The following is a 27,141-nucleotide window of genomic DNA, read 5'->3' as shown; positions in this document are numbered from 1 at the left end:
TCGGCTGGCGATGCCTGGCGCGCGTGCCGTCCCGCCCCCGCGCTCCTTCCGCCCCGCCCAGTGCCGCCCAGCCCCGCCCTGCGCGGAGGGCTTTGGGCGGAAGAAGCCAGGCCCTCACGTGGTAGCTCCGGGGTCGTTCCCGCTGTCGCTGTCAGTCCCCGCGAGGTCCCCGTCCGGTACTAACCGCCGGGAGAGCTCCCGACTCGGGGACTGCCCTCCGACTAGTCTGCTGCCCCTCACGGCGGGGTCTGTGAGTTCCTCACCTGGGGTGGCCTGCAGGTGAGTCCCCTCCCGCCCAACCTTCCGCCCGAATCGCGGCTCCTACCAGGTGACCACGTCCCTCCAGGTGGGCTCCCCACCAAGGCACGGCCCTCCCCGCTGGGTCGCTCCTTCGGCGGCTTCTGGTCTGGCTCCTGGCTGTTAGTTTCCTTGAGTTCCTCAGGGTTCCGGCATGTGAACGCGCAAGGACGGACGCGGCTTTGCGGTCCTCGCGTATTTGTGGTCCTCAACCCGGGTTTCCACGCCCGCTCGCAGAGATCTTTGCGGTCACCGGGAGCCCAAGGTTGGCAGGTCTAGGAGAGTTGTCTGAGTCGTCTTTGTAGCTATTTCTTCAGACGCTTTTTAAGTACTTTGTAGCTGTCGTGATGGTCGTGATGGCTGTCTAACATTGAATTTAACAATTTATAACGGTTGGATGTATATTGGATGTTTTGACACACGGGCAGACTGACATCTTTTGACTGTTCTGGTCTCTGTAGCAGAGGAAGGGTACTTTCATTCCTTATTCCCTTGTAAAGATGCCTATAGAGAATTAGTTCTGAAGGTAGGTCTGTAGAATTTTGGACCCCTTAGATTTAAAAAATCCAGTGATCCAGCTCTCAGGAGAACAAATTCTTTTCGTTTGAAAGTATTTAAATTAGAATCGTGAGGCTGCGATTTTTTTGTTGCTATTTGTAGTGCTGTGGTCAGTCGCTTCAGTCGTGTCCGACTCTTTGCGACCCTATGGACTGTAGCCCACCAGGTTCCTCTGTCCACGGGATTCTCCAGGCAAGAATCCTGGAGTGTGTTGCCATGCCCTTCTCCAAGGGGTCTTCTGGACCCGGGGATGGACTTGCATCTCTGTGTCTCCTGCATTGCAGGCATATTCTTTACCCACTGAGCAGCCTGGGATCTCTTTATTTCAGTGTTAAGTATCATTAAAAACTTTCTCCTTTGAGGAACTGACTTGTTTACTTTTATATAATGAAAATGATTTAACCTGATATGTTTTCCATTTTTACTATGACTTTTAGGAAACTCAAAGCTACATTTACCTCAGTCTTATAGGATTATAAGTGCTTGGTATGTTTGTATTGCTGCTTTAGTCATCTTTTTTTTTAGTTATCATTTTTTTTGTATTGTATTTTACAGCATTAATTGTATAACTGTATTCTGTAGAGTCTTTAGAAGCAGTGTGTTTTGGTAAATTAATGAAGTTACCGTTGCAGCTGAAATAAGTCTTTCTATTGGGACTGGGTTTATACTTTATTTCTTTTGAACTTGGAGAAATATTATCATTTCCAAATATTGCTTATCTTTTTAAACTGTTTAATGGAGTGGATCCTAATACATACTGTACAGTATGTATGTATTAGAACATTTTTGCAGTAACAACCTTTTCAATCTAAAGCCATGTGTGAAAATAAAGTAATTTGAGTGTTCACAAGTAATTTGAACACTTTGGGTTTTGTTTTAGTGAATTCCTGCACTTTGATCTCTGAGGATGTGATGTTTACTCACAGCAGGAATACTTGTACACATGTGTGTAATCCATCTTCTGTCTGCTTTCATGTGAATTTCTTCTAGAAAACTCATGGACTCAAGCATCTTATATATTGACTTCTGCCCAACAGTGTTTTAATTCATTGAATAATTTTTTTAAAAGGAGTATAAGTTATGTAGACAATAAGGTACATAATATTCATTTTTGGTGCCTATTAACTTTGACCTTTATATAATGTTTTTTTTCCGTTGCTTTAAATTGTAGGTAAAGTGCCGAAATGGCAGCTGTTTATTCTGGCATTTCTGTGAAACTTAAAAGCAAGGGAACATCCTGGGAAGATAAACTAAAACTAGCTCACTTTGCTTGGATTTCCCACCAGTGTCATCTTCCAAATAAAGAACAAGTAAGTTTAATGTGAAAGTTACATTTTTCCAACCTAAACTAATGATCATTTATTAAATTGCATATTGATGTTTAGTTAAAATTTTTAAAGATTAGAGAAAAGGCTGGAGAAGGAAGCATAGTTAGAAAGTTAAAAGTAGTTTCAGTGAGAAGAAGTTAATAGATATTTCTCTAACAAACTTTTTCTGTTACAAAACCTCAGCATTTCTTTTATGTTTGGAAATATCTCTTATATTCCAAATTATGTGGGTGTGTGCTAAGTTGCTTCAGTCATGTCCAACTCTTTGTGACCCTATGGACCATAGCCTGCCAGGCTCCTCTGTCCATGGGATTCTCCAGGCAAGAATACTGTGAGTGGGTTGCCATGCCCTTCTCCAGGGGATCTTCCCAACCCAGGGATTTAACCTGTGTCTCTTATGTCTCCTGCATTGGCAGGCAGGTTCTTTACCACTGGTGCCACTTGGGAAGCCCTAAGTATGTGCATCAGTGAACAAATTTGGACTTGGGTTACAGGAATTAGGTTCTGAGTCTGTTGGCAGTTTCATTTATTTATAAATCCTAAGTGATGCTCCATAAGCAATTCTTATTGGTGCTTTTTAAACATGTTTGGAACTTGATGAATCAAAGGTTGGGAAGTAGAGAAGCTTTAGCATTTGTAATAACCCAAGGGAAAATAGATTATAAACTGATAGATTAGAAACAAATTAGGAACCAAGAAAAACATGGTTCTTTGTTAACATTTCTCAAACTTATCTGACTAAGAAAAACTGTTAATATAATGGAGACACCAGGATGATGAACTCATTAAATTGGATTAAATTGGTGCCTCAGCAGTAAAGAATTCACCTGCCAGTGCAGGAGACATGGGTTTGATCCCTGGGTCGGGAAGATCCCCTGGAGAAGGAAATAGCAACCCACTCCAGTATTCTTGCCTGGGAAATCCCATGGACAGAGGAGCCTGGTGGGCTAAAGTCCGTGGGGTTGCCAAAGACACCAGATACAACTTAGTGCTAAACAACAACAATAAAGCAGTTCAAAATGTGTCAAAGATGGATTTCAGCTGTCGGAATGATGAGATCCGCTCTGTACAGCACCAGCAGAACTAGTAGTTTCTAAATCTGGCTGTGCATAAGAGTCGTTGCTGCCTAAGTGTCCCCTGACAGCTGTGGCAGGCAGTTTGGTCAAGGTCTCCACTCTCCTTCTCGGGAGAGTGTTTTCCTCTTAGCATTTGCACTCTTCATGCTGTTATTGACAGTTCTGGTGTCTTGAGCTGAGGCCTCACCACCTTTCCTTGTGTTTATGAATAAGGAATCATGTCACAATAATGAAAACTATCTCATGTTCAGCCCTCCTTCTAATACAGCATTTGTGAAACATTCATGGAAGATGCTGTCTTCTGAATGCAGGAAGTAGGTTTAGAGATGAAGCTGCAGGTAACTCAGGAAGCCAGGACACAAACTCTGGTCTCCTGACTCTGCGTCTTTGCTTTTGTCTGTCATTCTTTTTGTGGCCATCCTGAGCAATTGTTGTGCTTTTAACTTTTAAAATTTAGAAGTGATTAGTTAGAAGAAACTGTTTCACTTGAAACTTTTTATTGGCCCCAGGTGAAGGCAAAATTAGTTTTTTTGTTTTTTCTTTTATCTATTTATTTGGCTGTGCTGGGTCTTATTTGGTGCACACAGTATCCTTGTTGTGATATTCAAGATCTTTTAGTTGTGGCATGTGGGATCTAGTCCCTGACCAGGGATCGAACCCAGGCCCCCTGCATTGGGAGCATGGAGTCTTAGCCACTGGACCACCAGGGAAGTCCCCAAAGTTAATTGTTTTTGTTTAATTGATTGTTTAGTAAACATATTTTAAGGTACCAAAACATAATATTACCAAAGTTAAGTTTTAAAGAAAGTTCTTCCCCCTGGCAGTTGTATTTGGTTATTCATGGGGTGTCCCTATAAATGTCCAATGTTTTTCTTGATAAAGAAATTCATTTATTTTTAAGTATATTTTTTTCCAAATTCAGGTATTGCTTGATTGGGCAAGGCAGTCACTGGTTGCATTTTATAAGAAAAAACTTGAACTGAAGGAAGACATTGTTGAAAGGCTTTGGCTCTATGTAGATAACATTCTACATAGCAGAAAACTGCAGAACCTCCTCAAGAATGGAAAGACAGTTAACCTTCAGATTTCCCTCATCAAGGTAATTAACAGTTTGCTGTGTTATCCTGTATGTGTTACATATATCTCTGTTGATTTCCTGTTAATGCCCGAGGCTTAATTGTCTTATGGTTGATTATATCAAGTTGCAGAAAATATCAAGGTAGGAGGGGAGATGGCTTCCCAGGTTGTGCTAGTAGTAAAGAATCCACCTGCCAGTGCAGGGGATGCATTAGACGTAGGTACGATCCTTGTGTCTAGGAGATCTCCTGGAGTAGGAAATGGCAACACGCTCCAGTATTCTTGCTGGAAACTTTCATGGATGGAGGAGCCTGGTGGGCTACAGTCTATGGGGTTGCAAAGAGTCGGACACGACTGAGCACGCACACAGCACAACAGCAGGGGAGGAGAAAAAATAGTACATTTAGAGTTACAATAATGATTGATATTTATTGAATGCTTATCAGGTTCTCTATACCAGGTGTCCCTAACCCCTGGGAGTTAGGGACTGGGCTGCACTGCAGGAGGTGAGCGGTGGGCAGGCCTCATCTGCCGTGGCTGTCACTGCTGACTGAACTAAGCACTTTATATTATTTAATATTGAATAAAAGATTAGAACTTTTTCATAAGCTGGTTAATTACCTTTTAAAAAATTTATTTATTTTTAATTACCTTTTTAATTAGAGAAGGTATCCAGCAAATGATGCTACTTTATACCTTTATCCCCCCACCTTTTTGTTGGACTAGAGGGAGATCAAAGGTCAAAATCTAAATGAGAATTTCCTCAAAGGTTTCTGACTCAGTGGGCAGGAGAAAAGCAGTAGAGGCTGGGAACAGAGGAATTAAATGGATGATGCCTGATGGTCCACAGGCTTTAGTGGTTCTTGAAATTATGTTCTGAATTGCATCACTTTTTAAAATAATAGGTCAGTGGTCACCAAACTGGGTTATTCTGAATGGTCCTTTGGGGATGTGAGAAGAAAATCTCACATCTTTATATGATCTTTAAAAGGTCACCTTGATTTTTATGTATGCCTTATAATTGTATAAAATACTCGTACTATGGTGCATGAGTGTAATTTATAACCTTATCAGGTATAAAAGCGGAAAAAATTGTACAATCAGAAATAGTAGAGTGAAATCAGAAAAAGTAGTAGAGTGCTGGCATTTAAGTACAAAGTGTTTTTGGTTCAGCTTTTCCAGAGACAGCAGTTACATGGATGGAGATAAACACATCTATGTCATTGGGCTACTCATAACTTAGCACCTGGGTTAAATTTGATTCTCAGATGCTGTGAGGCTGGAAGCAAGTCGCATAGCCCATAAGTGAATTTTGGAATCTGCCTGGCCCTCATGATTTCTGGTTTTTGTGAATTTCAGAATTTTGAAAGCTGTAGACTGGGTTTGCTATTATCCTAAGTAGTAACTGGCAACATTTGCTTTCTTCTTTTAAGAGTGCCTTTTGCTTTGGCTTTTTTAGATACAAACAGTATTACTGATTATAAAAATGTGTTTTGGACCACAGGATCATAACCAAAGGCCACTGCCCCATCTACCTGTAGCATCTAAGTTGAATTATAGGTTTAGGTTCTAAGAAAACATGAAGTCTTTGGACTTTAGGCCTTATAAAACTCTGCTATTTAGAAAGGGACAGCAGATATACAAAGGTATGGAGCCCTTTTCTTGATTTATATTGGTAGGAGATGAATGTGTGTAGGAATTAAGACAGGTCCTCTGCCTTCCTTTAATGTGCTAAGGAAAAGTCAAGTTCATTTAGATGTGCTAATCTGGGCATTTCTTTCTCATTAAGATCAGGGCAAGGAATGAGTTTGCTCATTGTTTTGTGTCTTTTGAGTGTCTGCATGTTTAGGGTCAGTGACGAGTCTCCTTTCTTTCTTTTTTTTTTTTCCTTTTTTTCCTTTCTTTCTTAATACTCAGATCATCAATGAAAGAATAGCCGAGTTCTCTCTTTCGGGATCCCAGAGGAACATCTGTGCTGTGCTGAGCTGCTGCCAGGGTATCCTCTCGACACCTGCCCTTGCGGTCATCTACACGGCCAGGCAGGAGCTGATAGTTGAGCTGCTGAGCCAGCTCTGCTGGTCGGCCTGTCGGCAGCCAGGAGCTGTAACACCCCAGTTGTTTGAAGTCATTCACCTGAGCCTTGGCCATTACCTCTCACTTCAGCAGCAGCAGGTCAACCCAAGGCGCGCCTTTGGGGAATTGACTGGGCACCTGCTCCAGCCCTTCCTGGTCTTGAGACACTTTCTCTCGGGGGGCATGTGGACTCAGGCTGGCCAAGGCCAGCTGCGGCCAGTGCTAGGCCGGGACATTAGGAATCAGATTGAGGCCGTGCTTCGTGGTGGAGCTTTTCAGCCCGAGCTGCTCCCTTCGTACAAAGAGGAGCTCTTGGACCAGCAGCAAGACGACTCAAAGATGGGGGCCATGAAGAATCTCCTAGCTCCCCTGGGCACTGTGATTGCCAGGCTGGTGGATGCCGGCTACTGTGACCCGTCCCTTCAGGCTTTAGTGGTGGCCAACTCCGTGGCCTTGCTGTACAAACTCTTTGTAGAGTCTTACCTCAAGGAGGGGAACCAGCTGCTTTGCTTCAAGGTGCTGCCTCGACTTTTTGGCTGCTTAAGAATTTCCCACCTGGAGGAGCAGAGGCAAGCCCTGTCCGTGTCCGACTGGACCACAGAACTCCTGGTTGTGGAACAGCTTCTAAACTCAGTGGCCAGTAACACTATCTACAACATCGCTGCTGACCGAATCCGGCATGGTGAGGCTCAGTTCCACTTTTACCGTCGTCTGGCTGAGCTGCTGCTAAGCCACCCACAGGCCCTCGTGCCAGCCTGGTTCCGCTGCCTCAAGGTTTTGCTCTCCCTGAATCATATGATCCTGGAGCCAGACCTGGATGACCTGTTGTCTTCAGCGTGGATCGATGCAGAAGTCACAGAGTTGCGGACCCAGAAAGCCCAGGAGGCACTGATCCACTTGCTCTTCCAGACGTACGCCAAGCTCCGGCAGGTGCCCCGGCTGTTCAAGGAGGTGCTGGGGGTGCTCTGTCGCCCCGCGGCCGAGGCGCTGAGGCTGCCAGTGCTGGCTGCCGGCCCTGCCGCGGTGCTCCAAGAGTGCCTCCCGGAGCTGCCCGCGAGCCAGGTCCTGGACACGTGGGCCTGCGTGCAGGAGCAGTTCCAGTCTCTGGTCTTGCCTGGCTTGCGGGGTGACGAGGACATGGCCCTGAAGTCCCTGTCGCTGAGCTCGCTGCTGTACTGTGTCATGGTCCATGCGCGGAGCCTGGATGCTGGCTCACCCCTGCCCCTGGTCAGGCGCACGCAGCAGGCCATGGACGGGTTGCTGCAGGGCCTCGTGAAGCCCCTGCTGAACCTCCTCCGCAAGCCCTGGCCCTCAGCACCTGAGCTCTGGCAGCAGAAGGTCGGCGACTCTGCCCTTCTGCTTGCGCACACCTGGGCTCAGGTGGACACTGTGCTGCGCTTGAGCTGCAGCCCGTACCGCTCTGAGCCCGGGGCCCTAGCAGGCGCCGCCCCAGAGCTCTCGGGCCCCCTTCCGCTGCTCCCAGGAGTGGAGGCCAAGCATTGGGAGGAGATAGAGGAGTTCATGGTTCAGTCCAGCTCCCTCGGTCGGTACTGCTTGGAGCAGCTACACCTGCAGAGAATGAAGAACACCTTACTGCAAGCCAGTTTCCAGTCTGAAGAAGCCCTCTGTGCTCTGAGGCGTGATGCTGCCTACATCCTGGGCTCTGGGAGAGCAAGTATGACCCGGGGGACATCAGCTTCCTGGGATGGCCAGGTCGGGACAGTGAGTGCGCTCACCTACCCCATCGCCCACTGGCACTTGGTCATGTCCAATCTCATGGTTTTAACATCATATCTTGGTCCAGATGACCTACAGTACCTGGCCAGCGTCCTGCTGAGAACTTTGCCAGTGAGCAAAGCCCAGGAAGACTCAGCGGAGGAGGAACCAGATATCACACTCGGAAAGCTCTCCCAGGCTGTCCTCCACAGCCCTCTCTTCCCCGAGATGCAGTCCCTCCACTCCGCGTTCTTCCTGGGCTTGACCGCGCGCTGCGGCAGCATCTTGTGTGCTGCTGCCCGGAGGGGGCCAGCTTTTCTCCGCCAGCAGCTGCCCTGGCTCTTTGAAGAGGATTACATGGTCATGGCTCACTGGGAAAGCAGATTCGCCAAAGTTGGATCTGAAGGTGTAGAGCCGAGAGGAGAAATTGCCCAGAGCATACTCTCGTTGGTCAGGGGTGACTCCCTTGTTCAGCTGGAGGGGGAGCAGTTGGAGAGCACCCTGCAGCTTTTGGGGGTTCTTTCTGCTCTACAGCTGGACAGCCTCCTGGCACCCCGCCACGTGCACTGTTTCCTTCTGTTACTGTCTGTGGCCGTCTCCTCGCTGGGCAGCTCCTGCCCCTCCTCCCTGACCCTCAGGTTTCTGAGGACGTGCTACCAGCTTCTCGGTTGCCTGCAGAGAGGCAAGAGTGCCCAGGCGGTGCTCAGGGTCATGTATGTTAGCGATATCTTTGAGATCACACTGACCTCCTTGTTCAGAGCCAGTAAGAGGTTTCTTGTGAGTGTGGATGACCCCTCTTGGCTGGAATTCCTCCAGGTGGTGGGAACGTTCTTAGAACAGCTCCTGCAGATGCTCATCCAGAGAAAGCTCAGCCCGGGGCTCAATTTTGGGAAAATCCTTGCATTCCTCTCAGGGCACCAACTGCACAGTGAAGTGACCTCAGAAAAACGGTCAGAAAAACAGACTCCTCTGGGCCAGCAGCTCGTGCTGGTGTCCTTAACCAAGGTGTGCCAAGTGCTGGGGCCTTTGGTCAAGGAGCAGAAGCAGCAGGACGAGGCCCCGGAAGTGCTGCCCAAGCTGTTGGAGGAGGCGGTGCTACAGGCGGGGGCCCTGCTCCAGCACTGCGTGGCCCCTGGGGCTCTGGGCTGCCTCCCGCCCGCTGTCATCTCGTCCGTGGGCTCGCTCTTGGAGGCCCATGTGGCCCTGCGCTCCAGGCACAGTTGGACAGATGTTTCCAGAGAGACAGACAAAGCGCTGTCCGCTTACACTGCCCTCTACCAGACCATCTATGCTCAGGTCCTGTTGGAGTTGCCAGCTCTGGTGGGAGATCCCCCATCTTTCCAGGCAGCTGTGCAGTTTTTAACTCTGTTCATTTTGGTCCCAGAACTACACCCTCAGAAGGATTCTGTGTGTACCTCCGTGTTTCATTCTGTGAGAAAAGTCCTTGCAGGTGAGATGTTTTCTCTTGAGCTCCTTGCATACTGCAGAGCTTTTGGTGAAAGGTCCCTGAATGGCAGCCAGGTGAGTTTCTGCACACCGCCTTTTTGAAACAGGTGTGCGTTTCAGAGGGTACTGGGCCGGGAGCTGGTAGACACCCTCCCTGGTGTTTGTCTCCAGAGTCTCCCTTCTTCGTGCATGTGAGTGTTACCCACAATTGTTTCCCCACTTTTACACAAGTAGCAGCCTTCTAGATACAGTGTTTCGCACTTTAGTTCCTCACTTACTTTGGAGGTTGTTCTAGTCTGCAGTCTGGAGTCACTCTTCTCTGATGGCGTCTCTCCGTCCTGGCCCCAGAAGCCAGCGTAGATGACTTCATCCCTGTTTGTAGGCCCTCCAGGGTCAGATCTTCAGCACCGCCAGTGGACCTCAGAAAGATTCACCTGCCAGCTTTTTAAAGTTGCAGGTGACTTAATTTATAGGAGACCTCATGAAATCCCTCGAGGGCGGATGTCATCCCCCAGGCCTCAGTGGCACTGGCCATTGTGGGGCCACGGGTCCTGATTACAGTGGCTTGGCCCATGATGTCATTGCAGTGTTCTAGCTGGATGTCACCCTTGCAGTCCAGCTAATCAGGACCAAAAACCCAGCCAGTGTCCTTGTGCAGAATCCACTCCCTGCTGTCCCCAGGTCAGAGGTCAGCAGACCAGAGTCCCTCCCTAACTTGATCTCCTCAAGGTAGCACTGTCCCCCGTTGCTGTGGGCCTGTTTTCTTCTTATTTGCTTGTTATTGAGGTGGAGGCTAGTTAGGATCCTCTGAGCTGGGGCAGGGGGCCCGCCAGCCTAGCCCAGCCCTCACAGTGCACACCGACCTCTCTGTTTCCTGGTAGGGAGGCTGTGGTGGCGAGCTGGGGCTATAGTCTGCTCACACACACAGATGTTCTTGGGCTCTGCAGGAAGAGAGGCCTCTTGGGCCATGGCCAGGGCAGAGGGCTGCTGCCTCTCTTCGTGGTCTGCTCTGGGTGCGGACTGACACTAGTCAGTCCTTGGTCACGTGTTCTGTGTTCTGTTTCACTCTGTCAGCGACTCTCTTAGGGAATGGTGTCACTTTCTTAATGGGTAAAATCCAGTCTTCTGTTAACTCATTTAACACTTCTGTTAGAGCATTTAAAACCAGTGTCCTGAGAAATGGCCCCTGGTGGTTTAAAGCTCTGGCCCCCTTCCCCTTTGTTGGATAGAATGGAGTGTCCTCCTTTATCCCTGAGACCCCTGTGATTGGAGGCGGCCTCTGAGTCCTAATTATGTGTCCCTGGACTTGTGGTACCTTTTACCCCAGAGACAGATCTGGGTCGGGGGGTGAGGCCTCATACCCCACTGCACCCCCAGATCACAGACCTGAGTATTGCCAGGGTTGCCATGGGGGCAGGCCTCACGCACCTAGACTCACCTCTAGAAGGGACCAGCATGGTGAGAGGACTGGAGGAAAGGCCTAGGAGGGTGGTCCAGGGCTTTGGGCTGGGAGAGGGAGGGTTAAGGTGACTACCTTGGTCCTTGGGGGTGAGTCAAGTAGGTCTCAGCTCAGAAAAATGAGGATTTTTAAGAAATGCTGGCTGACAGGAGAATTGACTACCTTGATTCAGTTATAAAAAACCATCACTTTAAAAAATGCTTCCTATATGTGTGGAGCTGTGTCCTCTGCACAGATGGGCGGAAATGAATGAGGTGTTGGTTTTGACCTAATTTAGTAAACAGATGTTCACACAAATTACCTGAGTCACAGGGTGAAGAAAAGCTTTGAAGTGACCAGCACGGTGGACTCTGGCAGGCAAGGCCTCCCAGGGGAGATGGGTGAGGCGGGGGCAGTGAGGTCACGGTGCTGACGTTCAGCCATCCAGTGTTTGACAGCTACAGGAGTTGGTGCTGTCCCACCCATTTCACGGATGGGAGAGTTGAGGCTCAGGGAGGTCGCACCTCCAGGGTCCTGTGGCTGTGGGACACTTGGACCTGGATGTTCTCTCTCAGAGCCTTGGGCCTGTCCACCCGCCCCCAGCGCTGCCTGTAGTAAACAGACTGGGGCACAGGAGGGGCTTGCTCGGGGTGGACTCATCTGCTGGCTGGAACAGTTACGCTGGGGTCAGATCGTAAAGGACCTTGGGCCCGTTAACTGTGAGCTCTCTGATGAACCTGTGGACCCTGGGTGTACTTCATAAGACTGTCCTGCATTAAGTAGGTGTACCGGGGTGACTGCAACAGGCAGGCTCCATGAGCCCGGGCTTCTTTCCATCCCTTCAACATCCCCATCTATGTAAAAGTACCACCCCACTTCTGAGCCCCTACTGATTTCATAAAAGAATACAAGAAAAGTAGAGAAGAGTATGACGCAATTGTCAGTCACCTGCCTCCCACGGTCCAGAGGTAAGCCCTGCTAAACATCGCCATCATCATCCTCCTGGACTCCCTGCACTGGGTACACAGGAGCTGTGGGCAGGGCGCAGGGGCTGGTGTGAGAGGGCAGCGTCAGGCTGTGAGTGTGCCCTGCTTTCTCACTTGCACCATGACTCTCCTTGTCCCCGAGGTGCCCTTACTGACTGCACACCACTTCATCGTACTGAAATGGTTTACTTAACCTGCCCTTGTCTGCCAGATCTCAGCAGTCCTGTTTCCCTCACAGATCCTGCGATTCCGGCTCAGGTAGTTGAGGAGATTGAGCCTCACCTGGGAGCCTTGTTCACCCAAATGTTAGAGGCTGGGACGACAGAGGACTTCCACATGTGGCTGCAGTGTGTCCTCCAGGGACTGGACATCAGTAACCTGTGGAGAGCAGATCTGCAGGTGGGTTGCTCCTTTGGCTTCAGTGGGAAAAGTTAGGAATGCCTGTGTCAGTGCTGAATGATACAAACGTGCAGTATCAATCCGACAGAGACTGTAGGCCCCGAGGAGTTTGGGAGGGAGCTGTGGACTCAGGGGAGCCCAGGTCCTCAATGCACAGAGGCTGTATTTTCCAAAGGGGAACTCTTTCAAATTACAACTGTGTTCTTGTCATATGGAATACTGTTGGGCTTCCCCGGTAGTGCTAGTGGTAAAGAACCTGCTTGCCAATGCAGGAGACAATGAAGAGATGTGGGTTTGATCCCTGGGTCAGGAAAATCCCCTGGAGAAGGAAATGGCAACCCACTCCAGTATTCTTGCCTGGAGAATCCCATGGACAGAGGAGCCTGGCAGGCTACAGTTCATAGGGTCGCACAGAGTCATACGGCTGAAGAGACTGAGCATGCATAGCACGCACACACTCATGATATTGACACACAGAAAGTTAATTTCTACTCTCCATTGTTTGAGACCACTCACCTCATACTTGTGAAAATGTTACTTGGTTTGGTTGCATACCAAACCTGGCTCCCACTTGAAACTCTCAGGGTAGCGAGCTGCCCTTGGGCCCCCTGCCCCAGCCTCCTTGGTCATTGCTAATGAAGCCCTGCTTTCACACTAGGTCACTGTGTCCCGGGAGCCTCTGTGCAGAGCCAAAGCGCTCGGGTTTGGCCCCTAACCCCCTGAGCGGCAGGCCGGCTGGAGGCTGTCACTTGCACAGGAGGGCAGAGCTGGGGGCTCACTGGGTCCCAGGCTCTCTCTGCTTCACGAGGGCTTTCTTGAGTCCTGGTTAGAATTGGCACCCAGAGCTGGGTTTTGATGTGAGTGGGAGGAGAGCTGGTGGGAGGCAGACTGGGGGCGACAGGGGGAGCTGGCCTCTCCTCTATGTGAGCCCCCCCACAGCACGTGCTTGCCTCTCTGGGAGTTTGCACTGTGTGTCTGCAGCCCTGAAGGCCTAGCTTGGAGAAGCCTCTGGGCTTCCCTTCAGTCAGCCAGTGGATACAACCCATGAACTTCAGTTTAGACCTGGCAGGGACTGCCCTAGCATTCAGTGGTTAAGACCCTGGGCTTCCACTATGGGGAGCTCGGGTTTGATCCCTGGGCAAGAAACAGATCTTCCATGCAGTATTTATTTATTAAAAAGAAAGAAAGATACCCATCAGCTAGTCAGAGGAACACCGTGGAGGAGGTGAGGCTGAGCTGAGCTCAGAGATAAAGAGGATTTGGATGGAACTGGGGTGTTCCTGTGGAGACAAGGGAGGTGAAATGGGTGAGTGAGTGGGGAGATGGGTGGCAGGGGTGGGCAGTAAGCAGGCCCTTGATGGGGAGACACAGCCTGCAGGGAGGTGGAGAGGGGAGTGGATCTCAGCAGAGAGAGTGGGTTTGTCTGGTCGGAGGGAGCAAGGGCAAAGCGCAGAGGCGAGGATTTCGTGGTGGGGGAGGCTGCAAAATTAGGAGAGGAGGAGGGGTCCCCATGAGGCCCGAGTTCACGGGATGAGATGCCCACCTGGGTCACAGTCACTTTCCTTCCTTCTCATGGTTTAGAACCATCGCCGGTCATCACGGCACCTGGTCTGATTGTCACACTCTGCCCGCATCTCCCGCTGGCCCTGCTTTTTGTCCCTCAACACAGATGGGTCTCGTGGGTAAGGTGCGGTGGCCTCCTCGTGACAGCGCCGTGATGAACGGGGCCTCCGATTCAGGTCTCCGCAGACTCTTCAGTCTCACTGTCCTGGCATGTTTATGTGTTGGGCTTAGTGCGGCGCTGCAGAGAAGGCTCTTCCTCTGCCACCATTCTGCCCACGCGGTTCATCTATTCCCTCAGGCGGTGTAAAGGATGTCACTCTCAGGACTTGACCTGAGCTGAGTCTCATTCCCACCCCAGCATGGGGCTCCGACGGGCTATGCTTTGTCACAGCACTGTGACTGGCCTGCTTCCCGAGATGGGCCTCCTTCCAATGCCAGCTCCTTCCACTGCTAGTGTTTTCGCTTGTCCCTTAGGCTGTGTTGTCTGCTGCGACATTGGTTAAGTTACTCCTGACCTGTCCATGCAGTGACGAGAAGGCCCGTTTATTCTGGCGCGCATGCCCGCAAGTGGTCACGGCTCTGACGGTGAGTACCTCTGGGCTGTGCATACCCCTGTCCCTGCCTTTCAGTTGCCTCTGCTTCTGTCATGCGCTGGTTTTCTGTCATGCGCTGGTTTCATTATGCAGAGCGTGTTTCTGGGGCTGCGTCCTGAAGTCAGCTGTAAGCACTGTGCTTACAGTTTGTGCTTATGTCATTATCAGCTCTGAGTCTAACTTGTGCTACATGAGCATCGCCCTGGATTAGCACATTCTCAGGGCGTAGCGTCTAAGCCTTCTCTCTGATCTTCTGTTTTGTTGCTTTGCTGTTTCCCTGGGAATCTGCATTAGTGGGCAAAGCCCCTTTGTACTTAGGTGTGGATAGGGGGAGCATCAGGAGGAAGAGGGTGGGAGTGTGAATGGGGGTCAGGGTGGGACCTGGTCAGTGCTGGAGTCTGGACTTTCTTACCTCTGTCACTTCAGCTTTGGGGCTATTTCCCTGGAGATTTGCCTTCATTTTCTGTCCCTTGTTCCTTGCCCTGTAGCTGCAGACCCGAGAGGCTTGTCAGGAGCAGCCCTTGGCCCTGGCTCTGGTGGGGCCTGTCTTGGACGTCCTGGCTGCGCTGCTGCGGCAGGGGGAAGGGACCATCAGCAACCCGCACCACGTCAGCCTGGCCTTCAGCATCCTGCTTACCGTGCCCTTGGACCACCTGAAGCCCGTTGAGTATGGGCGTATCTTCTCGAGGGCACACAATGTACTCTTTTCAATCCTGCAGTGTCACCCAAAGGTGAGGAGGGCAGGGTGCATGTGGTCAGGGAAATGCACCCTTCAGAAGAGCAGCAGCAGGAGGAGCGTAATGGTTTGCAATCATTGCAATGTTTGTTTCCAGTGGTTTCCAGGGCCCAAGTGGTTTCTAACGCACAGGAGTGTTTGACCTTTACATCAGGCTGTTGAATCTGACACTTGAAACATATCTGTGTAGTAGGTGTTTCTGGAAGCCCATTAGAAATTATTCTGTTTTTGCAGTTGTTGTTTAGTCACTAAGTTGTGTCTGACTCTTTGTGACCCCTTGGACTGTGGCCCACCAGGCTTCTCTGTCCATGGGATTTCCCAGACAAGAATATTGGAGTGGGTGCCATTTCCTTCTCCAGGGGATCTTCTCAACCCAGGGATTGAACCTGCATCTCCTGCATTGCAGGCAGATTCTTTACTGTTGAGACATGGGGATCATATATTTAAATGTCACTCACTGGCTTAGATCTCATCTCAGGTTTATAATTCAGTTGGATACAGTGAGTGAGGCATCCTGAGTTCCGGTTTTATAGTATGCTGCTTTTTAAATAAAATGAGACTGGTAACAAATGCTTCATAGAAGAGATTTCAGTTCAGCTGACATTTACTGAACATGTGCTGTGTGTCTCGTTTCACCTTGCAGCAACTCTGTAGTCAGTGACGATCCCATTTCATTGGTAGAGAAACTGATGCTCAGAGCTCCTGAATGATTTGATCAGTGTCACCCCGCTGAGTCTGAATTTTAGCCAGAAGACTGGATTTCCTTGACCAATGTTCGTTTTGCTGTGCCACTGCTCTACGTGATACATGGGAACTTCTAAATAGGACAGATACACATACACATAGGCACGTTCAAATGTTTTTAAATGTTTTAATGCTCTAAATTTGGAGACCTGCCGATAGTGTAGTTTTTGAAAAATTTGTTTTCTGGTAAACTCAGCACTCCATCCAATGTCCTCCCCACTTAACAATCACCTTTGGCCCTGCCCATCTTGTCAGCATCTTTGTTTGTTAGATCCCTGCTGATTCTTAGATTACTGTGTGACTGTAGAGTATACATGCAATAAAGTGGAAGTGAAGTCGCTCAGTCATGTCCGACTCTTTGCGACCCCATGGACTGTAGCCTACCAGGTTCCTCCGTCCATGAGATTTTCCAGGCAAGAATACTGGAGTGGATTGCCATTTCCTTCTCCAGGAGATCTTCCCAACCCAGGGATTGAACCCAGGTCTCCTGCATTGTAGGCAGACGCTTTACTGTCTGAGCCACCAGGGAAGAGGTCAGTACCGATCAGTTATAAACTGGACCTGCAGATCTTGCAGAAGCTGTGGGGTTTCATGCAGTTTTTGAAAGTAACATTGGAAAGCTGTGTGCGTCTCCTGCAAAACCAATGATGAATAACCATTGAGCAGAATTAGACCATTTAATAATAGGAGAGAATTGACAAGGATAACAACATGGTGTTGCAGTAAAGAAGGATGTGACCTGTGACAGCCTGTGGGGCACATTGCAGGGAGCAGGGCCCGTGCGTTGGGTCGTGTGTAGTAGGTGATACACAAGGGTTGATCCAAACCCCCGGCTAGAATCTGCTCGGGTGAATCTGAAGGGAGTAGCACAAGTGAGCCCAGCCAGGGTACCCGGCAGTACAGCAGCTGGTGCCACTCTGAGCTTTGGGTGTCTTTTACCTTATTTAACCCTCATGACAACCTGTTATTATCCTCAGTTTGCAAGTGAGGAAATAGGCACAGAAGACTCAGTGCTCTGTCCAGGACTGCACGTTCAGCCGTGTGTGAGCTCAGGTGGTCTGACCTTGGGTCTATGTGCTTCTCATCACTGACCTCAGGATGAAGCGAAGGCCTCAGTACGCGTGGTGACATGCTGACAGAATTGGCAAGATGACCCCCCTTTCTGAACATGTTGCTGAAGTTGATGGTTTGGCATAAAGAGCGGTATATTATGCTCTCCAGACCTTGCTTGAATAAACTGTACCCAAGAAAAGAGTCCTAGCCTTTGATTCACTCTTTGTTCACCCTGGGCCTTAGAGCAGTGCCGCTCAATAGAAATTCTCCTGGGCCGGCGGTGTTTGTACCTGCGTCTCCCACGGGAACTGTTGGCCATGTCTTGACCATATGAAATGTGGGCTAGAAATTGTATGACTAGGAACTGAAGTTTTAACTTAATTTGAATTTCAGTAGCCACATGTGGCTTGTGGCTGCTTTATTTGACAGTGTCTTGCTTTGATTATGATCTCAGGATCAGTTCAGTTCAGTTGCTCAGTCGTGTCCAACTCTTTGTGACCCCATGGACTGCAGCATGCCAGGCTTCCCTGTCCATCACCAACTCCCAGAGCTTGCTCAAACTCATGTCCATTGAGTCAGTGATGCCATCCAACCATCTCATCCTCTGTTGTCCCCTTCTCCTCCTGCCCCCAATCCCTCCCAGCATCAGGGTCTCTTCAAATGAGTCAGTTCTTTGCATCAGGGGGCCGAAGAATTGGGAGTTTCATTTTCAGATCAGTCCTTCCAATGAATATTCAGGAAGGATTTCCTTTAGGATTGACTGGTTTGATCTTCTTGCAGTCCAAGGGACTGTCAAGAGTCTTCTTGAACACCATAGTTCAAAAGCATCAGTTCTTTGGCACTCAGCTTTGTTTATAATCCAACTCTCATACATGACTACTGGAAAAACCATAGCTTTGACTAGACAGACCTTTGTTGGCAAAGTAATGTCCGTCTGCTTTTTAATATGCTGTCTAGGTTGGTCATAGTTTTTCTTCCAAGGAGCAAGTGTCTTTTAATTTCATGGCTGCAGTCACCATCTACAGTGATTTTGGAGCCCCCCAAAATAAAGTCTGTCACTGTTTCCATTGTTTCCCCATCTATTTGCCCTGAAGTAATGGGACCGAATGCCATGATCTTCATTTTCTGAATGTTGAGCTTTAAGCCAACTTTTTCACTCTTCTCTTTCAGTTTCATCAAGACACTCTTTAGTTCTTCTTCGCTTTCTGCCATAAGGGTGGTGTCACCTGTGTATCTGAGGTTATTGATATTTCTCCTGGCAATCTTGAGATCTCAGGACGGTTGAGTATAAAAGAATCCTATGTATAACTTAGATATCATTTTTCAAGATGAAGTCCCAGCCAGACCTTTTCATTGCTAAAAAATGAGAAATTTTGTTTCTCATTTTAGATGGGTTTGCTTTATGTAATCTTTTCTCTAGTGGCCATTATACTTGAATACATTGGCTACTGTACTTTTTGTTACTTGTTTCTACCCATATCCAGAATGCACCAGAAACAGCTTAGAGTAAAAGACAGATTCAGTAAATTCTAAACTAGGATCCTTCATTAGATTCCTAAAGTTAATGCAGTGTGGAAGCCCTACTCCAACCATGAAAACAGGATGTAAAGCAGTTAAGTAAGTAGAGTGAGCATTTCCCTAGAAAGTCCTGGCTAGAAGGAGTTGCTGCAACTGTTTTGAGTATCCTGATGGGTAAAGTTAAGAAGGAAATAAATACAACTTCCTTTAAAGTAGAATTTGAAATAAACAGTTGCCTCTGTATTTTTATATTCTTTTGTCTCTTATTGCAGGTAATGCTGAAAACTATCCCTTCTTTCCTGAACTGTTTTCATAGATTGGTGTGTTCAGTTATACATGAAGGACGGCAGAAAGATAAAGGTAATTCAGAGAAACGGTATTATGCACAATTTCAAATGTGTTTATTTTACAGTTGTCTTTGGCCACACATATTACCAAAGGTAAAATACCACCCAACTTAAACAACTCAGTGAAGTTTAAATAAGGTACATATTCAGATCATTAAAGAAATACTCAGAACAGTTTTTTAAAATGTCACATTAAAAAAAAAAACTGTCACAGTTTTTACTATATCCACAGCAGTGAATGCATTTGACATCCCCTAATTGAAATAGTTCTTTTCTGGAGGAAAAAAAGTGTGCGGATTCAAGAACTATTTCTGGAGCTCGTAGGTCAGTGGGGAGATTAAAGGGGAGCAGGCAGTGGCTGAGCCAGCTCATCACTCATCTTATAAAAGGGTGGAGTCTCTGCAACTCACCATTCCCACTGTATCTCGGCAAGGTCATGTTTGTTTAACAGTGAAGCAAACTGCCATATGGCAGTCGCATAAATTATGTGTACAGCTGGTTTTCCAGCCTTGAAGTTGGTTGATTCTTGCTAAACTTCTAATTTGTGGGAGATTCTCAATATTTAGAAATTTGCATATAAAGTGAAGCTTTCTATACTGTGCTGTTTCAAATTTGTGTAGCATGAACATACCGTCTGATGTGCCTGGCACAAGGGTGGGTGTGCTGGGTGCTTGGGACTACAAAGGAGGGCCTCAGAGCTCAGCTTGGAGGGCATTGGGGGGAAACCCCAAGGCAGTAGTTCTGGACTAGAAATATATAATCACCCAAGTATATGGTGGTAATCCCCACTTGTGAATCAGGTTAATGGGTTTAGATTTGGAGATTTAAGCTACTTAACCAGTTACCTTTTTGCAGAAGGAGAAAAGGTAAAGTTATTACTGACTGTAATTCCCAAGTTATTCTGCCTAATTTTGGGGTTAGCTAGTAGCACAATTAGGTATTTCTCATTCTCTTGTGACTTTGTGAGTCTATCTGGCAACAGGATTTGGAAACAGGCTCCTGACCCTGTGCGGGCCGTGGGTGTGACCCCAGCTCTGTGCTCAGGCTGCTGAGATCAGTTCTGAACTCACGAGCAAGAGCCTGGTTCTGGCTGTGCCATCCACTGCGGCAGAAGACCTGGTCCTGGACTGGCAGTCAGGGTGGATTGGATGTGTGCAGCATGTGGTCATCAGCATGCCCTAAAGTTTGATCTTGGGCTCTGGGTTCTGCCTCGTCGTTGCTGGTGTGGCCCAGTCACCTCCCGTCAGGCCAGACTGGGCTCTCTGATGTGTTCATGGCTTAATCGCGGAGCCTCTTAGCTGGTTATTTTTTTTTGTGGGTGGTTATACTCTTTAATAGCCACATGTTAAATTTGGACTGAAATAACAGGTGCCAGGCATTCCTGTGTGAACCACACGTGTCTTCAGGGTTTCAGGAGAGAAGATGTGGTATAGATTAGAAGCTAAAGAGGCTCGCTCGTGTGTGTCACTTATTGACGCATTCAGTGGAGTGATGGTAACCGCTGATGCACTTCCATAAAGTAGCGTTCACCGAGAAGAATTGCTTATGTGTAAGATATCTGTGTATATGTTCAGTGTCTAAAAAAAGGCATTGTGCATTCCAAAAATTAAGCTTATTGTTGCATAATATATGTGTGAGAAGCTGCATCCGTTTGAAGTATATACTTCAGTGAGTTTTGATGGATAAATTCATGCAGGAAAGCACCATGACAGTTAAAACAGCATTTGCTTCATCCCCAGAAGAGCCCTCTTGGGGTCCAGCCCCAGCCCCTGGCAACAACCAGTGTGCTTTTTGTCATTATAGGCTTGTTTGCATTTTCTAGAATTTAATAAAAACAGTGTATTACTATGCTGAGGGAAAACCAGGGAGGTTGCTCTGCTGTGCTGGGGTACCCGGCCCACCCTGCTGTGACAGACTTGGGGGGGGGCATGTATACCCTGGGTTGTGGTACATTTCAGACTGTTAGAATTCCGAGGAGGAGTTTGTTAAGGCCTGGGTGATCCTGGAACTCTAAGATGGGAAGAACTAGGAATCTGAAATAAATCTGGGAAACTGGGTAGATCTAGTAATGTTAGTTGAGTCATATATATATATATATATATATATATATATTTGACTATGAAAGAAAAATCCTAGACAACTTTTGGAACTTAACGAGGCAAAGACACAATTAGGCCATCTTATCTTCAGAACCATTTGATATCAAAAGCCTTTTTTTAGAGATGGTTTTTCTTTTTTTCCCCCATTTAAATTTTTCTTTTAGATATCCGTCTCCTTTTTAAATACAATAGCAATCCTAGATTCATCCTGAAATCTTGGTTATTCTAGTTCATCTCTTAAAAAAACAATCGTGGACTCTTGAGTATTGTAAGTGTTCTTCTCTTTGTAATATAGATAAATATTTGGATGCATTGTCTCCCCCTAATTCTGTCTTCAAATTGAGCCAGTTAAAGAGTCTAGGAAAACAAACAAAACAGAAACAGAAGGTTTGAATAACTGGGGCATGTTGAAAGTGTAAAATTGAAGAGTTAAAATGCACGGTCTCTGAATTGATCGGTTTGGGAATGCTGCCCCCACAGGAAGCGCAGAGGACCTGCCGGTGGTGCTGGAGTGTGCCCGCCTCCTGGAGCGGATGTACAGCCACGTGGCGGCGCGGGCAGAGGAGTTCCGGGTGTTCTCCCCCTTCATGGTGGCCCAGTATGTGGTGGAGGCACAGAAGGTAGGCCGGGCTGCCTGCCCCGAGGGCTTCTGCTCACACCCGCGATCACAGGCCTCCTGGCGGTCCTCCCTGGGGGCAGCTGCCCCGCGACTGCAGCAGCCCCGCAGGGCCACCGAGACAGCCACACAGATGCAGAGGCTGGCGGCGCGGGGCTCGCGGGCTCCTGCAGCCACCCTTGGGTCTCTTCTTGCTCCAGCGCAAACCCTGGGCCTGTTGTGCCTGGTCTCTTGGGTCATGAGGGAGAGGAAAGGAGGGACCCAAGTCCTAGAGCAGGAGACAGAAAGAGGTCCTGGGGTCCCTCAGCAGCAGAGGGCTCAAGGGTTCATTGTGCATGTGACTCAGCTGCTCTCACTCCAATAGGTGACCTGGGGAAGATCCTGGTAGACTTGTTCAGTCCGATTAAAGGCTGTAGTCCCAGATCATCTGACTTTGGGCTTCTGGATAATTCATTCATTCTTCAACAGTGATCTCACTTTGGCGTGTCAGTGTGCTATTTTTGTAATTCCACAAGGCCCCCTGTGACCTGTGTATTAAGTTCCTTATAAGACTTCATGTCTTACTTGTTATAATGGAAAGTCAGAGGCTTAAAGTACAGTATGTTCAGGTGTGTATCTGTCTACTTGTGTAGGATATCTTGCTCCCGATAGAATATCCTATTGTGAATCTTGTAAGACTGGTGGTGAGCGGCTGGTAGTGTTACATTAGAGGAGTTACCGTTTCCTCAAAGGAGGGTCATCTGAATGGGATTCCTCAGAACCCTGGCATGTATGCATGTATGCATACGTCCGGACCCTGTTTCAGGGCATTTCCACAGCCCCGACCCTGCTCCCTCTGTCAGCAGAGATGCCCATCATGTGGGCAGGTGGGTGGGTGGGTGGGAGGCAGGTGTATGGGAGCCAGAGCTGCACGGAAGAGCCCCTTCAAGTCATCCTTTGAATGAGATGTGGGCTTGGAGTTTGGTTTCCTTGCAGTTATTTAGCATTTTTATAGACTCTTGGTATTTCCCAAGCAGTCATTAATGTGAGAGATTTTGTTGGAGCATGAGCTGAAGAACAGAAGGAGACACCACAGTATCACTTACCTAAGGACAAGAGGGGAGTCTATAATTTGAAGCGTGAAGTCACTGATTATCACCCCGAGATTTACTGTATGAAAAGTCTTTCGCATCCCAGCCTCATTATACATGTCTAATTTATGCTTATCAGTATTTTTTGATTTTTAATCTTGAAGACCAAAGGCTTTGGGAATTATCTCAGGGAGTTGTGTCCCAAAATCCATTGGCAGGACAGTCTACATTTTACCTTTTATTTGTTTTTAATATTGGTAATGAAGAAAGTATTTCATGTGCATTAGCAGCTTCTACTGAGAGAACCATAAATCTTTTGAGACCAGGAAGATGTGTTGTTTTAATTACAGGCTGGATGGCAGGGGTAGCTCGCCTTCTCCTCGCGTTCTGGAGGCAGGTGCCGTCGGTGAAGGTGTGTCAGTGATTGGGGCTGAGGACAGTGAGACAGCCTCGGTCAGGGAGAGGCAGCCACTGCTGAAGACCTTGTTCCTTCCATGCAGAGCTGTGCTGTGTTACCCTGGGTGTGTGTCAGGGAGATTATCGTCACTTTTATCTTCTCTTTTACCCATAGATCAGATGTACAGTTTTCCCTCTTTATTGATAGCTTTGGGTAAATTGTTTGCATTACTCACCTGGCCTAGGGTCCTTTTAAAAGTTACCTAGAAGTGTTTTCATTCATTGGCCAGTGTTGTAGAAACTGGCTTCCTCCCCTTGTTTTCTAAATAAGTTGTCTAATGTGAAGATGTGCAGTGCTTGTGTTGTCCTTATCCTACCGCCTTCCTGTTCCCGCAACCCGACCCCACCCCATGCTCTGGGCTTTGCCTTCTCCAGAGGACGCCAGGTAAAAGGATTGCGACATCTGAACTCCAGCATTCAGTTCAGATATCTGTTCTTCCCCTGGGGAAATAACTGCACCTCTTCTTGCGTTTGGAAGGAGGATTATTTGTTTAGTGAGTGATGATTCAGTGAATGAGTGAGCAAGTTCTCACCCCAGCTAGAGAGGCTAAGGACTTCTGTTTCCAGTTTGTTTCACTTTTTCTTTCCTTCCGTAATACCTTAGTATGGAATCACAGACCAGTCATTCCTCCTGCTGTCCTTGAATGTTCTTATCATCTATAAAAGAGTAAAATTTAATTAAGGTGATCATCTGTCAAATGCTTTTTGAGTGATCATGTGAAAATAACCATAATGTGAAGAATAGCATCATTAGTGGTAGAAACAAATCGCCTCTTTAGGACTATGCCTCCCAGAGGTTACCTTGGTGAATCATGCTGCCTCTAGTTAATAAACTGTATCCTTGCTGGAAGCTGCATGTTTGCAGAGAGGCATGAGCTGCTAGGTCATCAGGACACTAATAAAGAACCGGCCAACCCCCAGGCTTGTCGACCCGAACCTTCCTGCTGCTTCTGGTTGCAGCTGCTGCGGTGTGCACTCTGTGCAGCCCAGGTCCAGCTGAAGCCTGCGAGGCCCTGGCAGGGTGAGCAGCGCCTGCTGTCTTGGTCTTTTTGTCCAGATACCAGTCTGAATCTCTGATCTGAAAGTTTGTGCCAGTAGCAGATGTAGTCATACCAGATCTGGACTGCCCACTTCTCCTTCTGTGGCTCAGATTTTGGTTAACCCAGATTCTTTAAATGGTAGTTAGAAATCACATCTGATGTTGGGCCCTGTGACAAGATCTATCAGGGATCTGCTTGGAGAATGCTGCCCGCCTGCCCTGCTCTGGGGAAGGTGGTGACTTTGCTGCCCTCATCCCACAGGTAGGATAGCTTCCAGTGAGACTGGCCACATGGATGAATGTGACCCGTAAGGTGACGGTTACTATACGATTTTTAAATCTAAAGCTTCCAGTTTTTAAACACCCCTGGTAGGCACAGAAGCATCATTTACTGAATAGCAAAGCTACCTCTGTGCTTTCATGATGTTTTACTCCAGGTTTTTGTTGGCTTGAGTTGACCTCTATTTCCTCCAAATGAAAACTTTTAAGGTATGAATATTCAATTAAGTTACCTGCAAAATGACATTTTATTTATTTATTTATTTATTTATTTTTTAAATGATATTTTAAAAGGAGCATCTTTTCTCAAATTGGCGGCCAAAGTTGGACTCCCTCATCAGGTATTCTAGGGCCTGGCATCTGCGTGTTCACTCTCACAGACAAGTGTATCTCCTCATCCCAGGTCACTTTGTATCCAGCGGTGAAAGTCCTCCTGCAAGAGGGTATCTACCTCATCCTAGACCTGTGCATTGAGTCTGACATCCAGTTCCTGCGGGCCTCACTGCAGCAGGGGGTGAGAGACGTCTTCAAGGAGCTGCATAGTGACTATGTGAAGTACCACAAGGCCAAGCACGAGGGAGAGAAAAGATATGCTGTCTAAGCTGCACCAGGACATGCCACCATGGCCCCGGGCCCGAGCGAGCTGGAGGATGTCAGGTTTCAGATGCTTGAATTCACAGCATTGAAATATGTGCAAAATCCTTTGGGGTTGATATAATATGTATTGCCTTTTACAGTTATTTTTTCACACCGAATATTTTTTAACGTATTTTTTTAATGCAGTAAACGTTACAATAGCATCCTGAAAATAGATCCTGGTGAGTTGAATAAAAATTGCCAGATCTCCCTTGTGGCTGTTCCGAATGTGGTTCTTTGTTAGTCCAGTGGTTTAAGGTCCCCTCTTCCTGCTAGGAACTATGTGCTCAGTTGCTTAGTCATGTCAGACTCTTTGCAACCCTATGGACTGTAGCCAGCCAGGCTCCTCTATCCATGGATTTTTCCAGGCAAGCGTACTGAAGTGGGTTGTTATTTCCTACTCCAGGGGCTCTTCCCAGCCCAGAGATCGAACCCACGTCTCCTATGTCTCTTTCGTTGGCAGGCGGATTCTTATCCATTGTGCTACCTGGGAAGTCGCTAGGAATTATGTAGGACTTGTTTTTTTCACCTCAGGTACATGGTTATATAATGAAGCCCAATTTAAATCTCTTTGCCTTTTATGTTCTTCAAGCAGATGTGGCATGTTCTTGACACACGGCTTTTCTGCCCTCCTCCCGAGGTGCCCTCCTGTACCTTTGGGTGGAGCTGGGCACGTTGGAGCATTGAGATGTGGTTGGCGTCAGCCGGGTGACTGCTCTGGGCGGGGATCGTGACCCCTACTGTGCAGGTGGATGCTTGGTGAGAAGATTCTAGGCCTGGGGTTCCATGTCCTTCCTGCTTCCGCACACAGAAGTTTATTTTGGAATTTTACTTTCTTCTTTTTTAAATTTTAATTTAATATTAAATACTTTTGTTTTTCTCATATTGCCTAAGCAATACATTCCATTGTAGCAACCTCAGAAAATAAAAATAAAGGAAAAAAAATGTAGAAATATCCCCTGTCTTAGCTGCTCAGACAGCCACAATCATCTTTCCACCTATGCATATATATACATATATATATGTAGATGTGTGTTTAAGTAAATGTGTAGTTGCCAAATTGGATCATAAATATATTTTTTTGTTGTAATTACCTGGCTTTTTTTCCTGGGCAATATTTTAGTAACATCTTAAGGACTATACAGATACTAGACACACTTTGTAGAGGCTGCATAGTAATCTGCTGAGCAGATGCAGCTGTTTTATTTAATAAATCCCCCATGATAGATGTCAGATTCTTTCCAAATTTTCTTTTACAGACGATGCTTGCAGCCAACTCTTTACTTCTGTCTTTAATTATTTCTATAAGATAAATTCCCATAAGTTGTATTGTTTGTTAGAAAGTCTTATTGGTTTTTAAGGATTTATATAAATATTGGCAAATTGCCCTTCAGAAAGTGTACAAATTTATTTTCCCTCCAGTGAATCAACTTCAATTATTATTGGTTTTCTTTGTTTTAATGCCTCTTTGATGGTGAAATGTTATTTTGTTTTGAATTTCTCTAATTACTAAGAGATTTTTCATTTTTTATATCTACCATTTTATTTCTTAAATAAATTATGCAATTATGTGTCTTATGTAATAGCCTATTTCTCAATTGGGATATTTGCTTTTTTTCTTACACATTATCTTTGTGGAATTTATTTTGGAATTCTCTTGATACCCCTTTTTTAGTCAGCCAAAATATAAACTTGAATTATTAGGAAGGATCATCACTAAGCAAAAGGCTTTTTTTTTTTAGTGCTAATTTTTCAAGCACCTGTAATTGTAGCATACAATACAAAATGGATTTTTGGCTGTCTAATGGAAATACCCCATTTTCAGGCCTCAGATTTGATTGTATTTCTTGTGTTGGGTGACTGAGCCTGTGTAGGGCTTTACTGGAGGTGGGTCCAGGGCACTCACATTTTTTACTTCATGCTCTGTTTTGGAATTCTCTCCATGTGTCTGGTTCTCTGCATCATCCTCTGAGGGGTTGATGGTGTTACTTCTCTTCA

The 27,141-nt window shown here is 47.2% G+C and overlaps 1 protein-coding gene across 1 annotated transcript; it reads left to right on the top strand.

Annotated features, from left to right (window-relative positions):
- Positions 1–75: 75 nt before the first annotated feature.
- URB2 (URB2 ribosome biogenesis homolog) lies at positions 76–25,354 on the top strand. Its single transcript, XM_020894603.2, has 10 exons — positions 76–279; positions 2,027–2,165; positions 4,182–4,358; positions 6,254–9,575; positions 12,234–12,394; positions 14,432–14,542; positions 15,039–15,281; positions 18,874–18,961; positions 21,528–21,667; positions 24,911–25,354. Exons 2-10 carry the CDS (start codon positions 2,040–2,042, stop codon positions 25,106–25,108), a joined length of 4,566 nt encoding a protein of 1,521 aa, XP_020750262.2. The 5' UTR covers positions 76–279; positions 2,027–2,039; the 3' UTR covers positions 25,109–25,354.
- The last annotated feature ends 1,787 nt before the right edge of the window (positions 25,355–27,141 follow it).

This window comes from Odocoileus virginianus, unplaced genomic scaffold (assembly GCF_023699985.2).
Source record: "Odocoileus virginianus isolate 20LAN1187 ecotype Illinois unplaced genomic scaffold, Ovbor_1.2 Unplaced_Contig_14, whole genome shotgun sequence".
Lineage (NCBI taxonomy): Eukaryota > Metazoa > Chordata > Mammalia > Artiodactyla > Cervidae > Odocoileus > Odocoileus virginianus.
This window is presented reverse-complemented; position numbering and strand designations above follow the sequence as displayed.

Excerpts from the sequence above, each read along its gene's own strand:
- URB2 (XM_020894603.2), top strand. The coding sequence starts at position 2,040 with ATGGCAGCTGTTTATTCTGGCATTTCTGTGAAACTTAAAAGCAAGGGA. Across the intron at positions 15,282-18,873 it reads TCCTGCAGTGTCACCCAAAG|GTAATGCTGAAAACTATCCC; the intron begins GTGAGGAGGGCA and ends CTCTTATTGCAG. Across the intron at positions 21,668-24,910 it reads ATGTGGTGGAGGCACAGAAG|GTCACTTTGTATCCAGCGGT; the intron begins GTAGGCCGGGCT and ends TCCTCATCCCAG.